The sequence below is a fragment of the Apus apus genome, chromosome 17, assembly GCF_020740795.1.
Source record: "Apus apus isolate bApuApu2 chromosome 17, bApuApu2.pri.cur, whole genome shotgun sequence".
Lineage (NCBI taxonomy): Eukaryota > Metazoa > Chordata > Aves > Apodiformes > Apodidae > Apus > Apus apus.
Window position 1 is genome coordinate 3,310,229 of NC_067298.1, and position 13,517 is coordinate 3,323,745.

General features: G+C 51.4%; 1 protein-coding gene across 4 annotated transcripts in view; it reads left to right on the forward strand.

The window, feature by feature from the left end:
- Positions 1-309: 309 nt before the first annotated feature.
- MYOCD (myocardin) overlaps positions 310-13,517 on the forward strand; it is a 37,114-nt gene continuing 23,906 nt past the window's right edge. For 3 of the 4 annotated variants that reach the window (XM_051634678.1, XM_051634674.1, XM_051634675.1), the window contains exons 1-2: positions 310-621; positions 10,619-10,684. In XM_051634678.1, the coding sequence (XP_051490638.1) occupies positions 567-621; positions 10,619-10,684 (121 nt within the window). In that variant the 5' untranslated portion in view covers positions 310-566. Of the gene's footprint in view, positions 622-1,298; positions 1,370-10,618; positions 10,685-13,517 lie in introns of those variants that run through there. The other variant, XM_051634676.1, reaches the window with a different exon arrangement.

Genomic DNA, 13,517 nt, shown 5'->3' on the forward strand with positions numbered 1-13,517 from the left:
CCTTCCAACCCAAACCAGCCTGTGATTCTGTGATCTGCTGTCCCCTCTCCAGGGACACTGACACCAACCCCAGCCCTTCCTCTGCCGGAGGGGGCCCCACACAGACCCACCCCCCCAAACCAGCTTGGCTGGCCTTGCCCTCCCCACACTCCAAAGAGTTAAAACTCTGGCTCTGTTGATATTTCCGAGCGGCTCCCCAAGCTGGCCCTGATTGGCTGCTCCCCGGCCGGTAGTAATTAGTATCAGATATCAAACTTGTGTCTTTGCTAAGACCCTTTCCGATAGTCGCTGCTCCGCTAGACGGTAACATCAAGGCAGGACTGGCAGCCACCCCTGCTCCTTCATCAGTGCAACAGTCCCTGGAGGGTCAGTGCTGGATGGGACCAAATCCTCCCGAGCCGCTCGCTGCTCCTTGCCGGCCGGCTGGAAAAGCACCCGGAGAGTCCAGGAGGGTTGGATGAATCCCCAGCACTAACCGGCCGGTTTGTCTCTCTGGAGGAAGTTAATGGTTTAAAGTGAGGGGCACCTGGACCTGCCCCCCCCACACCCCTACCCCTCAAGTCACCATGACGCTCCTGGGGTCTGAGCACTCCTTGCTGATCCGGAGCAAGTTCAGATCAGGTAGGGGAAACCTTGAGTTTTCTCTTAAAACTTCTCTCTCCGATCAAGCTGCAGCCACAGGCGGTTTTGCATTAAATGTTTGGAAGCAGCACGTGGGCAAAATATTCAGGGGTGGCAGAGCTTTGCTCTTAACAGAGGCAATTCCACCAGTGGAGAAATGCACCTTCCTTCCTCTCTGTTCCTTCTTGTTGCTGTTGGTTTGGTGGTTGTTTGGGGGTTTGGTTGTTTGCTTTTTTTTTTTTTTCCTCCTGGTTTTTCGTTGTCTTCCGATTTATGTCCGTGGTTTATTTTGGTAAAGCTGTAATTCCCGGGTCTCCTGCCCTGGCCCTGCTGCAAGGGATTTGGGCAGGAAGCCAAAAAAAAAAAAAAAAGGGCTTGTTTATCCACTGGGATAAACAAGGTACCCAGCACAGTCGGTATATTCCAGGTGCTCTCCTGGGTCTGTCTGTGCTGCTCGCGGCGCAGACGGGCCCGACGCGCTCCCGGACATGCAGGCAGCCCGACTTTGTTCCACTAAGTCGTGACTAATTGGAGAAAAATGAACTTGAAGAAATGCGTCATTTTTAGAAGTAAAAATAACAAATGGAACACGAAAAGTATTTAAAGTGACATCATCAGAGAAATAAAACCGGAGCCACACAATTGATTGCCGCTCTCGGAGGGTTTGCAAGGAAAACATGCCTGTGTCTCCTAAGTTAGGGGAAGCACCAGTCAGGGGCTTCTTGGAGGACGTTCAGCTTGAGTGAAGGTGAGTGAAGGTGAATTATGGGACAGTCGCTTCTAAATCAGCCCCTCTGCTGGATGTTCATGCCTTTATTCACTGGCTGTATTTATAGTAAGTATCGCCGTGTCTGTGAGCGAGTGTCTTGGCTTGTCATGTTTTTAACCAACAGAACTTAGTGCTGTATTTTTTTGGTAATGTCATAAAAAAAAAAAAAAAAGGTGTTCTCCGGGAGCTTTCTCTGACCTTCCCAGAGGTGATGTTCTCCCCTGGGAGTATTATCTGTGAGGGTGTTGGGACAGGCGAGCTGCGTGTGCCGTTTGGGAGGCTGTAAGACCGGGCGAGGTGGTCACGTTGGAACGTGCCCCTGGTCTGGCATGTCACCCACACCGTGTGTGTTTGTGCCTCCTGGTGTAGATAACGAAATGAGAGATTTATGATATTGATGGTAGACATGAGTGGTGTTATCAGAATCTCTTAGATAGCTGGGTGGTCAACTTGAACTTTGTTTTCTCAGCAAATACAAAGTTGGCAGTTGGTTGAAAATCCAAGAGCGTGTGTGCAAACACAAGTGTCCCAGTCTGGCAGAAATATACAAAACTGGGGTCCAGGGCTTTGGTGTGGTTTCCATATCGCTCTGATCTTACATTTCATTAGATTAAGTCATTCCTTAGATTTTGTTGGTATATTATGGTACATTTGAAAAAAAAAAAAAATCTCAGTCTGTAACTCTTCCTCCAGCAACTCCAAAGCAACACTGCCACCTCTCTGACAGAGGAGGATGGGCTGTGCTGCATGTCCCTGCGTTCTTCTCAAATGAACCACTATTGTTTTTAAGGCTCATTTCTGGTTTATTTGTCAGCTGGCTTTATTAGGGAACCAAGAGTGGGATCTCTAAACATATTTTTCAAATGATTCTCCAGTAAAAGGAAGCTGTGTGGGTCTTTGCGTCCATAAATTCTCGTGTCTTTCAGCATTTCAAGAGCAGTCAGTTTGTGGGGTGTTCTTTGGTTCGTGGCTTATTCCCACAGCTGCCATCCCTCACTATTGCTTTGTGAGAGATAGGTTTCCCATTTGACAATATTTTTCTGCCTATTTATTGTGTTTGAGTTGGGCTTGGATGTCTGCCCCATGGCTGGGACAGCTGCAGGTGATGTGGGACATGGCCACAGCACAACCCTGGTCATGGCAGCCTGTGAGACTGGGCAGGGAAGAGGGACACTGAGGAATAAAAACAAGTCAAGGATGCTGCTTCAGTTTGTGCTGGAATTTTAGTAAAGTGGGGATTAGAGATGGAAAGCTAACGTTTAATGGTTGAAGGGGTCAAATCTCTTTCGTGCGGTGTCTGTGGGACAGGTTCCCCTGGTGTCCCTGCACCATGTGCAGGGGTCTGGAGCTGTGAAGCCCCTTGAGCATGGCAGGAGGAGCAGTGCTCCAATTTACTGTCCTTCTTGGCAGAGGGATGAACATCTCAAACAACTCATCACCTTGCACACACCCCCTCCTGCACAGCTCAGGGGCCACAACAGGCTCCAGGGCAGCTGTGGAGCTTGGCCCAGGTGAGCAAAGGAGAAGCCAGGAGGGACCAGGCCTGAGCAGCTGAGCTTCAAAGTGCTTTGGGAAAGGTCTTGTGCAGGCAGGTGTGAGGCTGCTTTTGGGAAGGATTAGCTGTGCTCCGTAACTCATGACGAGTCTGAATCCCTTTTGAAGGATTCCAGGCCAATGGTAATAACTTAATAATCTTAATAACTCAACTTTTGCTGTCACTTTCTCCATGACCTGCACACACTGAGCAGCTGAAAGAGCTATGTGTGTGTGAAAGGGTGCTACAGCTGTATTACTTGCTGCTTGTTTCCTCATCCCAGCATCCCTTCAATCCCTGTGGCACACAGCAGGCAGGGAGTGGGGCAAGGAGGTGGCAGCTGCAAGCTGCTGGCATTTAGCTGACCCTCCAAGGGTGACTCAAGGGTCAGCTTTTCAGTCTCTTGCTTCCATCTGGCAGCATCAGTAGCAAGGAAAAGGAAGAGTTCGCCCAGGGAAGCCTGATCTGGGGGAGGCAGTGGCTTTTTCACGCAGTGCCCAGCAGCCTTTCCTCAAGTCCCACAGTGCTTTCTCCTTCTCTTTCCTCTCCAGTGGTCCACAGTGAAGGACCATCTTAGCTGTGCAGTGTGGAGAGACAGTAGCTACCCCAGTGCAGGGCAGCAGGCACTGCTCCAGGGGAGACAGATCAGACTAACCAACACGATGCAGGCCTTTCAGCTCCCCCTCCCCTTCCTCCAGGATTTGTGTGTGTGTTTATTTTGTCTGTTTTGCCAAAGATAAATATGCTGATCTGAGGTCATCCTGACAAATTTTGCAGGAATGATGATTCTTCAAGCCTGCCGTGTTATCCCATGTGCTCCAACTATCAATGGGACTGCACTAAATCAGCTAGGATGTCTAAGGGCTGTTCCAGAAACATATTTAACTCTTCCCAGAGATGATCCTTTATGTCAAGTGATCTCCTGCTTTGAATACAAACTGATTGTACAGCAGCAACAGGAGCCTTTGTCATCGGACAGAGCAAACAAAGCTGGCAAATGCAGACTTAACCTTAACTCTGACCTTCTCTGTCCAGCAACATGGAAAGAGAGTTTACAAGGCCAACATCTGCATAACATCAGTGGTGGTTCAGATAATTGGTGAGAAGTGAAAGTTTAACACTCTAAATACAGCTCTGCATGGCTTGGCATGGGGTAATATCCAGGCCTAATTGTGGACACATGGGTGTGAATTTGCTCAGAAGACTCGCCTGGGTCTTTGGAGAAAAAGGGTTCGGGCTTATACACTGGGAGTGAATGAAGCTGGTTGAGATGGGAGGAATTTATTCTGTCTGCCTGTGGTGGAGAGAGTGATTTGGACCAAAACCAGCAAGTTAATAAAGGCAGAAGAGAGTAGGTTTTGGTAGGGTGTTAAGCCAGGCATTTTGGCAGAACCTTTGTTTTCCTTTTCCCAGTGTCCAAAGATAAAGCATGTGCGTGTGTTTCCTCTCAGATCCTGAGCTTGTGCAGATCACAATCAGTGTGTGCATTCAAACCACAGCCGGGCTGTAACTGATGACACTGCTTTGTGATTTCATGGAGGTTTTGTAAAACACTGACTTGATGTAGATCAGTTTGTGCTGGGTTTTGTTTTTCTAGCATCTTACACTTTGCTGTTCTAGCTGACAGGCGTACGTTTGTCTGTCTGTCAGGTGCATGTCAGAACGTGGATTGAACCTCAGTGTACCTGAAGGGAAGGATGGATGGGCTGCTCATGGGGATGCTGGAGGGATGACTCCAGGCAGGGCTGGTCACAGCCTGTTCTCAGGACCATGGTGAGGCTGGGGTTGCACGTTGTGATGGACACAAGTCTGAGAGGAATTTCCCAGCTGCTTGTACTTTAGTGTCAACCTATGTCCTTTTGGTGGTTTGGGCTTTTAGCTAGCCAGGTCTGGTCATATGTCTCTTCCAAGGCACCTGCAGGCTCAAACATGGGTTTAGAGATGTTGTTCTCACCAATGGAGATGAGTTTTCCAGTGCTGTGCAGCCCCTGGGTAATACACAAACTCATGGCACATCTGCCTGGGAGAAGATAAAACACTCCCACCTCTGAAGGGGTGGGCATCAGAGGCAGGAGGAAGGCTGGCATGGCTGGGCCCTGCTCTGAGGCAGTGCCAGGAGAGGCCTGGCCAGGGCTGAGCAATGCTGTTGGCAGCCAGGCTGGGGCTGGCTGAGCTTTGTCTCTGCTCACACAGGTCCCACACAGGTCCCACACAGGCCATGTTGTCAGAGGATGCCATGGGCCTGAAGATGTGATGCCACAGAGAAATCACTTAGTGGCACTTGGCTATCAGCAAAGCATGTGGGCTGAGAGCCATGGAGGGGCTCAGGACAGAGCCTGGCCAAGCTGGTTTTGCAAACCAGCAGCTCTAGGAAAGCAGGATCTATGATGCTCTGCTGGACCAGTGCTTCACCCTGACAGTGGTGGCATCCAGCAGGTTGGCTGGCTTGTCACTCAGCTCAAGGTGACTACATGTTCACCCAGGTAGAGCCCTCACACCAGCAGCTCAATGCCAGCCCGTTGCTCAGTGGGCTGGAGCACAGCTGCTCCTGGCTGCCCTGCCCATGTGGACATCCTGCTTTGGACACAGGTTCCTGCTCCTGACACAGCTGCAGGGAACAGCCACAGCAACACAGATGCTCCCTGCCACCAAGCCAGCCTTGCTGCTGCTCTGCTGGGACCTCAGGACAGTTGGATCCCATGTCTATCTCCTGCTGCACAGCTCCTCTCCCCCTGGCACGCTCACAGGAGAAAGCCTCAGACATCACCTGGAGAGACAGTCCCATTGCAGGCAGCAATTCTGCCTCTCGTGGGAGGATGGGTCCAAACCAGGGCTGTTTTCTGCCAGCCAGTGTGTGAGCTGGGGTGATCACCAGGTTCCTCTGGGACACACCGTGGCCGTGGATAAACACGTTTCACGTTTGCTCAGCTGCTGTTTGACATGCCACATCATCTGCAGCTGTTGGAAACCAGGAGTCCCTCCTCCCCATCACCCCTTTCCCAATTTGCTGCCAACTCCCCTATGGCCCCAGCAGAGCAGCCCCCATCCCCTGCACCATTCAGCTGCACCCACACTCTGAAAACCCCAGTTCTGGGCCATGAAGGGCAGGAATGAGCTGCTGGGGTGGTTGGCAGAGGGGACAGTGATTTGCTGCTGCTTCTTCTGGTGGCAGTGCCAGCTTGAGTTGATTGTCAAGCTGCTGACTCCCATCATGGTCACACACTGGGGTCAAACTGCCATAATGTGGTGCCTCCCTCTGCTGGTCCCTTTCACCACGTAGCCAAGGAGAACCTGGTGGTGCAGGGAGCAGCAGGCAACTGTCTGACCATCCATCAATGCTGGTTGCAGCAGGGACCTATTCCAGAGGGAGATGAGAGCACAGCTACTGCACTAGCTGAGCATGTGGGTCCCAATCACAGCAAAGGTGCTGGCACAGCCCAGGCAGGGAGGAAACCAGAAATGATTGGGATTTCACCTGAAAGCACTTAAGAGAGCTGAGAAGAGCTGGAGCAGGTGGGAATCTGCCCCAGTCATTCCCACTCCCAGAGAGGCTGTCAGGACTGGTGCTGGCTTAGAAGTTGAGAAGCAGTGATGGCCTCAGCCAGGAGGCTGAGCTGAACACTGGGAGAGCCTCCTGCAGCCTCAGAGCTTCCAAGGAGCCTGCTCTGGCCCAAGCAGTCCTTTTAGCTTCTTAAAGCTCTGAGGTCAGCTCCTAGGGAGGAGGATGACTCGTGACCACTGGTCATGGGCAGGGCTCAGAGCTTGGGCCACCAGAGCAAGCTATGACTGATGCTAGGAGGTCTTCTCTGCACTGATGATGCAGCCCCACTGCAGAGGATGTTCCTGGAAGCTGTATCACTAAGTGGGACATGGTGCTAGGACAGAAGAGAGGATTCTTTCTGACAGAAAAAGTTGACAAGCAAGATCACTGGGATAGCTCTGGCATGGCCTTGCATTATTTGAAGAGGAATTTCTCATCATGGGGTCCACAGGAGGGAGCAGATTTGCTGAAAGCAAGGCAGTGTCTCAGATGATGGTGTCACAGAGTGACTAGTGTGCATGGCTGCTCCCTTGGCAGTACTTAGAATGGTTTGGGTTGGAAGGGACTTTTAAAGGTCATCTAGGTCTTCCCACCACCCAAGGAAAGGAAACGGGGATGCTGGGGGTTTGGGACCAAGACTGTCTCATCAGAGGTACTCCAGCCATCACCCTGTAATGTAACCATTCCTCTAAAGTGTTAGCAAAGCAGTTTCCTTGAAAAATGAGGGTTTTCCAGAAAAAGATGATTCCCATACGTGGTGGGTGACAGCATCCTCACAGTGAGTCACTGCAGTGCTCAGAGCTCAGGCCTCCAGGCACGTAGCAAAGGAAGAGGACAGGAATGCAGCTGGGTCAGGCAGATTGCAAGTCAGATTGCAAGTCCCCTTCAAGAAGCACCGAAGTGCTGGTTGGTTGGATGTTTCCTGGGGCTCCTCCAGCCCTGTGGTGGTTAGGGAAAGGTGCAAGCCTTGAGCTGGCACTGCTGAACTGCAGGCTGCAGCACTGACTTGGAGAGTGCAGAAAGCAGTGGGCTCTTTACCTCTTCCTGCAAGGATGTTCAGCCTTATTATCTGTCCCCAGCTACGTTTCTTCAGATGGTCTGCAAAAGGATTTGGAATTCCATAGAGGTGATACCTGGGAGTCAAGGTATGCATCCTACTGCATGAGGGGGTCCAGATCTGGGTGAATGTTCAGGGGCTGAAATGACTGCTTCAACCATTGAGCTTGGGCTGCTCCTGGAGATGGACATGCTTGTCCTCCCACCTTCTGCCAGCTTCCCCTGAACAAACAAGGCTGGATAAACTTTTCCCCCTTTCCTTGTGGCTTAAGATTGGGCCAGGGAGTTTGTAAGGTTAGTGTGGCCCAAGATGAACCCCATATGTGGGGGAGGCTGCGTGGCCTGCCCAGAGCCACTCACCCATGGAGGAGCTTAGCTCTCGTGCTCAGAGCAGCTTCTGCCACTGCTGGTCACAGCCTTTATGTCTGCCAGCATGAGAAACCATTTGTAAACCTTTTGTCCCTGCACAAAACTATCATTAAGTAAGATCAGGTGCCCTCTGTGATGGTCCTTCAGCAGTGCCTGGCACAGGAGGCAAAGGAGAGGTGTTCAGCAGGAGCAGGGACCAGCTGTGCAGGGTGGCTTCCCCTGGATGAGCACTGTTTGCAGCAGGATCTGGGAATTCTGCATTGCTGTCTGCTGCTCCTGCATGCAAGCAACAGGAGAGCTATGGCAGTGAAACCTAGCCAGGTTGTCAACACTTCTTGCATCAAGGCAGATGCTAAGTCTTACAGCCCCCACACTGGCAATCATCATCACCCTCCTATGCTTCCAGGGAATTTCTAACACCTTCTTTTTCTCTAGACAGGCCTGGCTGGCAGCTGCCTGCACCCTGAGGCTGCTGAGTTATTTGTCTGCTAGGAAGGGCTATGAAATAAGCAGCAGAAGCAGAGAATGTGGGCTTTGAAGGCATGGTCCTCTGGCTGACAGCATTGCCCTGGCTCGTGTGGATGTTCTGTGTCTCTTGGCCTGGCTGTGTCAGAAGTCAATGACATGGTGCAAGTAATTTGGCACATGAGGGAGCTGTGAAGGGCAGTGATGGAGAATCCTCCCTTGGGGTGTCCTACAGCAAGATGGGCAGACTGCTGTGGCCTTGGCAGGGTGGTGCATGGGCCTCCAGAAGTCTTTGCTATCTCCAGTTCCTGCTTGTTGATGGGATGTTGAGTGCTAATTGCCTCAGTTTAAGGCAAGATGCTCTAATGCCTGGGACACTGGACCAGGACTTGGGAGAGTAGAGAACCATTCTCAGGTGAGCTACATAGCTTCTTGAGTTTTGGGCAGTCTCCAACCTCCCTTGGCTCACCTGCTCCACAAAGATACATCACTACAAGTGCAGAGCTCTGCATGTAGTTCTTCAATGTTGTGACCAGTCACAGAGAAGGTTCTACACAAGCTGGGGTCCAGCTCACCATGTGTACCACGAGCTGGTTACCATTAGGCTGCCTCTATAGGCAAGGAGGAAAGGCAGACATTCCTAAAGCATGGAGTGCCTAGTTTGGTTTTGGGGTCCCCTGAGGGGGATGACTCCTGCAGAGGGGATGCAGGAGTCTGGATCTGATGTAGATACCTACAGTGAGGGTCTAAATCTTTGTCCATGGGCAGAACCAGCCCTGACCAGGTGGTGCCACAGGGTGATGGAGGGCTACAGGTTTCCTGGCAGCCACTGACTTCTAGTCACCAGCTCCATCCTGGCATAAGGGGCAGAGCATGCATGCAGACCTTGCCAGTTCTGAAGGCCACATTTGTCACTCACAGCAAGGATCTATCTTTGCTGTCCAAACAAGTGCTGAAATTTGTCAGCAGATCACGGTCCCACGTGAGGCCTTCATTGAACATCTGCTCTGAATGTGAGATGTGCTTTGTACAGAGGACATGGAAGAGGCACAAGCAGTGGCATCTGAGGGAGCCTTGTGCCTTGGGGCACTCCCCTGGAAGGGATTATTGTTCAGCTCCATCTCATGTCCCAGGGAAGCTGCACTGCACAGCTGAGCTGTTGGCAGAGCTCAACAGGCTGCTGCTGCTCCTGAGGACAAAACTGCTGCTCCTGCTTCTTTTTCCCTTCCAGTCCTTGGAATACTTCCCCTTCCTTCTTGCAGGCAGCTATAGGATGCAGCCCAGGGCTGTTATATTGTGTGCAGTTATATTGTGTCTGCTGAAAAACACACATCCTGGTGGCAAGCTGTGCCTAGTTTCCAGCAGGAAAATACAGAAGAGGCTTTGATGTTTTACCTCGTGATACCTTGTCTATCTTGAAGACAAATTTGCAAACACAAAGGTGAAGCATCTGTTACTGATTCAAAGCACAGGCAGGATTGCCTGAGCAAGGGGATGAACTAAGCTGTGCAGTCCTGTGCAGAGCTCCATAGCCTGGGTGGGCTGTCCCTGCCTGCTCTAGATCTTGGGAGGTGCATCTGAGACACCCAGTTGATGCTCTGTAGCTGAGGCTGTGCCACTAAACCACTTTATCACCCTGATCAGTGGTTTGTTCCCATCTGGCAGGGCATTGGTTTTAAAAGGAAGGTGCACTGGAGACTGCAGGTCCTTGGTGGTTCCTACAGAGATGGCACTAATCTCTCCTCACCCCATTAGCTGCATCCTCCTGGGTAGAAGAAGCATATCTACATCCAGTGCCAAGCCTTGCAAGGGTGGAAATGTGCTGCCAGGCCCTCAGGAGGGTGATGGAGTTGGAAAGCTCTACTCAACCCACAGTGCTGGGGTGAGGGAGGACCTGCCAGCTTCAGAGTTCAGAGCTGAGCAACGATTTGAGCTGCAGCCACGGTCATCTGAGGCTGCTGATCCAGGTGCCAGGCAAGGATCAGCCTACCCCAGGCTCCAGGGTGCTGAGAACCAGGGGCAGCCCTGCCCTGCCCATCCCTCTGCTGCAGGCAGGGGTGGGTGGGTGCAGGCAGGGGTGGTTGGGTGCAGTCTGGGCAGCCCCTCCTTGACAGGCCTTGTAGCTCTGCTGCAGCAAGGCTGGTCCAGCAGCAGCAGCAGGGATCAGTGCCAGAGCTCTGTGCCACACACAGACCCCTGACCGATTGTCCCTGAGAGAGGTATCCATAAAATCCTGCATCTTCCCTGACTCTCTCTCTCTCAGTTTTACAGCTTCGGCTCCAGCAGAGAAGGACCCGTGAGCAGCTGGCAGACCAAGGCATCATGCCCCGTGAGTACCTTTCTCTGCCTTTTTCAGCCACTCCTGGCTCAGAGGGGTTGTGTTCATCTTGGGCACTGCTGGGGCACTGGGTGGCACCAGCTGCCTGCTCAGACCTGCTCAGCTCTGAGCAGATGGGTGCCAGGGAGGACTTTGCTTCCTGCCTTGTGGAAGTGCTGTGGTCCCTGGTGCTACACAGGTGGTCATGCTCCAAGTGAAGTCAGGAGAGATGCCAAGGTGTTGCCATCCAAACATTCAGCTGCGTTGCCCCCTGTCCCACAGGTCACTGTAGCAGAACAAGCACGTCCAACGTGTGGGTGCATCGTGAACCCTGTAGCACCACTGGCAAAATGATGATGGGAGCTCAGCCCTGCTCCATGGGCAACTCCAACCCGACATAGCTCAGGCTCCATGAATCCATGATTATCTGAGACCAAGGTAGAGGATTATCCTTTCTGCCTCATCAAGGGCCCCTCCTAAGATCACACCTTTCCACAGGCTGTGTCACTTTGGTCTCTCCTGGCTGACCTTACAGACTGTGATGCAGCTCTTGTCTAAACAGCAGAACAAGAACTCACTAAGAGTGTGGCTGTAGCTCCTCTGGCTGCAGCCTGCCCACCCCTCTGCCTTCCTGAAGGATTCTGTCAAGGTAGCCAGCAACAGACACCTCCTCAATCCAGTATTGCCAGCACCAGGAATTAAGAAAACTTGAACAGGACAAAAATCATGATCCTGAACTGATCCCAGACCTGATAAATGCAGGTTCTTTTCATTTTTCTTCTGTTTATTTGTTCAAACCTTTGAATTTTTCACTGCCCCCCACCAAAGGGTGAGCATTTCAATCACAGGACTCCAGCAGCTGGAGCTTTAAGCAAAATATTGTGACATCAGTAGCAGTTATTGCCAGCACTGGCAACACAGCCAGTGCCACAGGACTGCACTTCTACAAATGGCACCAAACATTTAACACCTTGCAGACCTCAGATTAGACCCAGTTTATTTGATGGCAGCTGAAAGGTATTGTCCTGTTGCTGCTTTGCACTGCCAGCTTCTAGGCTGGCATTTTGCAGCCTGGTTTCTGTCCAAGAAGGACTTCTCTTCATCAGAGAAGATAGTGAGACGACAAGGTGTAATGGTTTTAAACTGAGAGAGGGGAGATTTAGGTTGGATATGAGGAGAAATTCTTCACTCTAAGGGTGGTGAGGAACTGGAATGGGTTGCCCAGGGAGGTTGTTGATGCCCCATCCCTGGAGGTTTTTAGGGGCAGGCTGGATGACGTTTTGTGCAACCTGGTCTAGTGGTTGGGTTCCCTGCTCGTGGCTGAGGGGTTGGAATTGATGATCTTGAAGGTCCCTTCCAACCTTAATGATTCTATGAAGGTCATTTTGGAAAGCTTGAGCACAGTTCTCACTCTGAAAGTAACAGAAGAAAAGGCACTTCTGGCGTTATAAAAGTAAATGTACAAAATTTAACTGCTGAACTTGCCCTTAGGAGGAAGTATCAGGTGTCAGTGTTTAATATGAGGAGCCCCAAGCAGCTTCCCCAGGACTTGGACTTGTGCAGTCATTCCTGTTTGTTTAACCACACATCCTCATGCCCTGTTGTCTCTGAGGACCAGCAGGTGAGCTCTGGGAGGTGCACCAGGACAGGATCTCAGCTCCCATGTGTTGCAGGAGGGTGAGAAATGAACCCATAGAGCTGTAACCCTTGGTGACTGAGAACAGCTGTTCTGGAAGGAGGAGATGTGGGCATTGCTGTCTCCATGGTGAGAGTCAGGTTTGGTACCAGGCTTGGAGCATGTTCTTGATCCCACATTCCCAAAATCTGATAGACTTTGCACAAGGGTTGGTGTCAACCTGTTGCATAGGTTTTCTGCTGATGGAATCCCAGGACAGAGAAACTTTGGTTTTTTTTAACTGATCCAATTTATCCAGAGACCAGAAAAGAGCAGGAAGGCCAGAGTAACAGAATAAGACTGGACAAAAGCTTTGAGAGCTCAAAGAAACCCTTGCAGGAAGGGGAGCTGGTGCCTACAGGCAGAGCCTGCTGCGCTGGCTCTGTGACACAGTCAACATGAAATGTTGGAGGAAGTTTGAGGAAGCTGGCTGGGATTTGGTATCCAGAGAAGAGCACAGGGAGAAGTGTCAGTGTTACCTGAGCAGGGAGATCAATATCCCTACCAAAGCCCACTCTGTGTTTGGTTTGCCTGGAAAAGATGAAGGCCATTGCATTCCTGAGCTCTGTTCACACTTGCTTGGATGGTTCTCTGAGAAATGTGAGAACTTCAAGTGGCCTCATCACAGGATGGCAGGAACTGCCTGTAGGAAGATGCTCAGGAGCAGAAGGTGGTGCCATTGCACAAGACTTCAGGTTCAAAGCTAGACTCTTGATTGTCAGATGTTTTCAGGTGGTAAACTGAACAACTTGCTGGCACAACAATCAGTGCCACTGAGACAGGCTGTAGATAATAAAGACAAGTTCAGGCTGGTGGGCAAGGGCAGCCTGTGGGTTCCTTCAGCCCCATGGCTCTGTGTGGAGGATCCTCTGAAAGCCAAGGGGGATCCATGTTCCTTGGGCCATGGCCACATTCCTGATGCACAGGAGGGCAGGAGAAAGCAGAGCCTGCTCCATTCTTCAGGCTCCCTGAGGAGGAAGCTCCCAGTTCATGCAACAACACGTGCAGTTCTATTTTCCTGGTGAAACTGGTACAGACCCAGCGAAAGCATTTTAAATCAAGAGCAAGTGGGGTCACCTGCAGAGGGGCAGGCTGTAGGGCTGAGCATGGACCAACCCTTTCTCTAGACCTGCACAGGCACCTGCCCCAGCCAGGCCCTGCCCAAAAAGG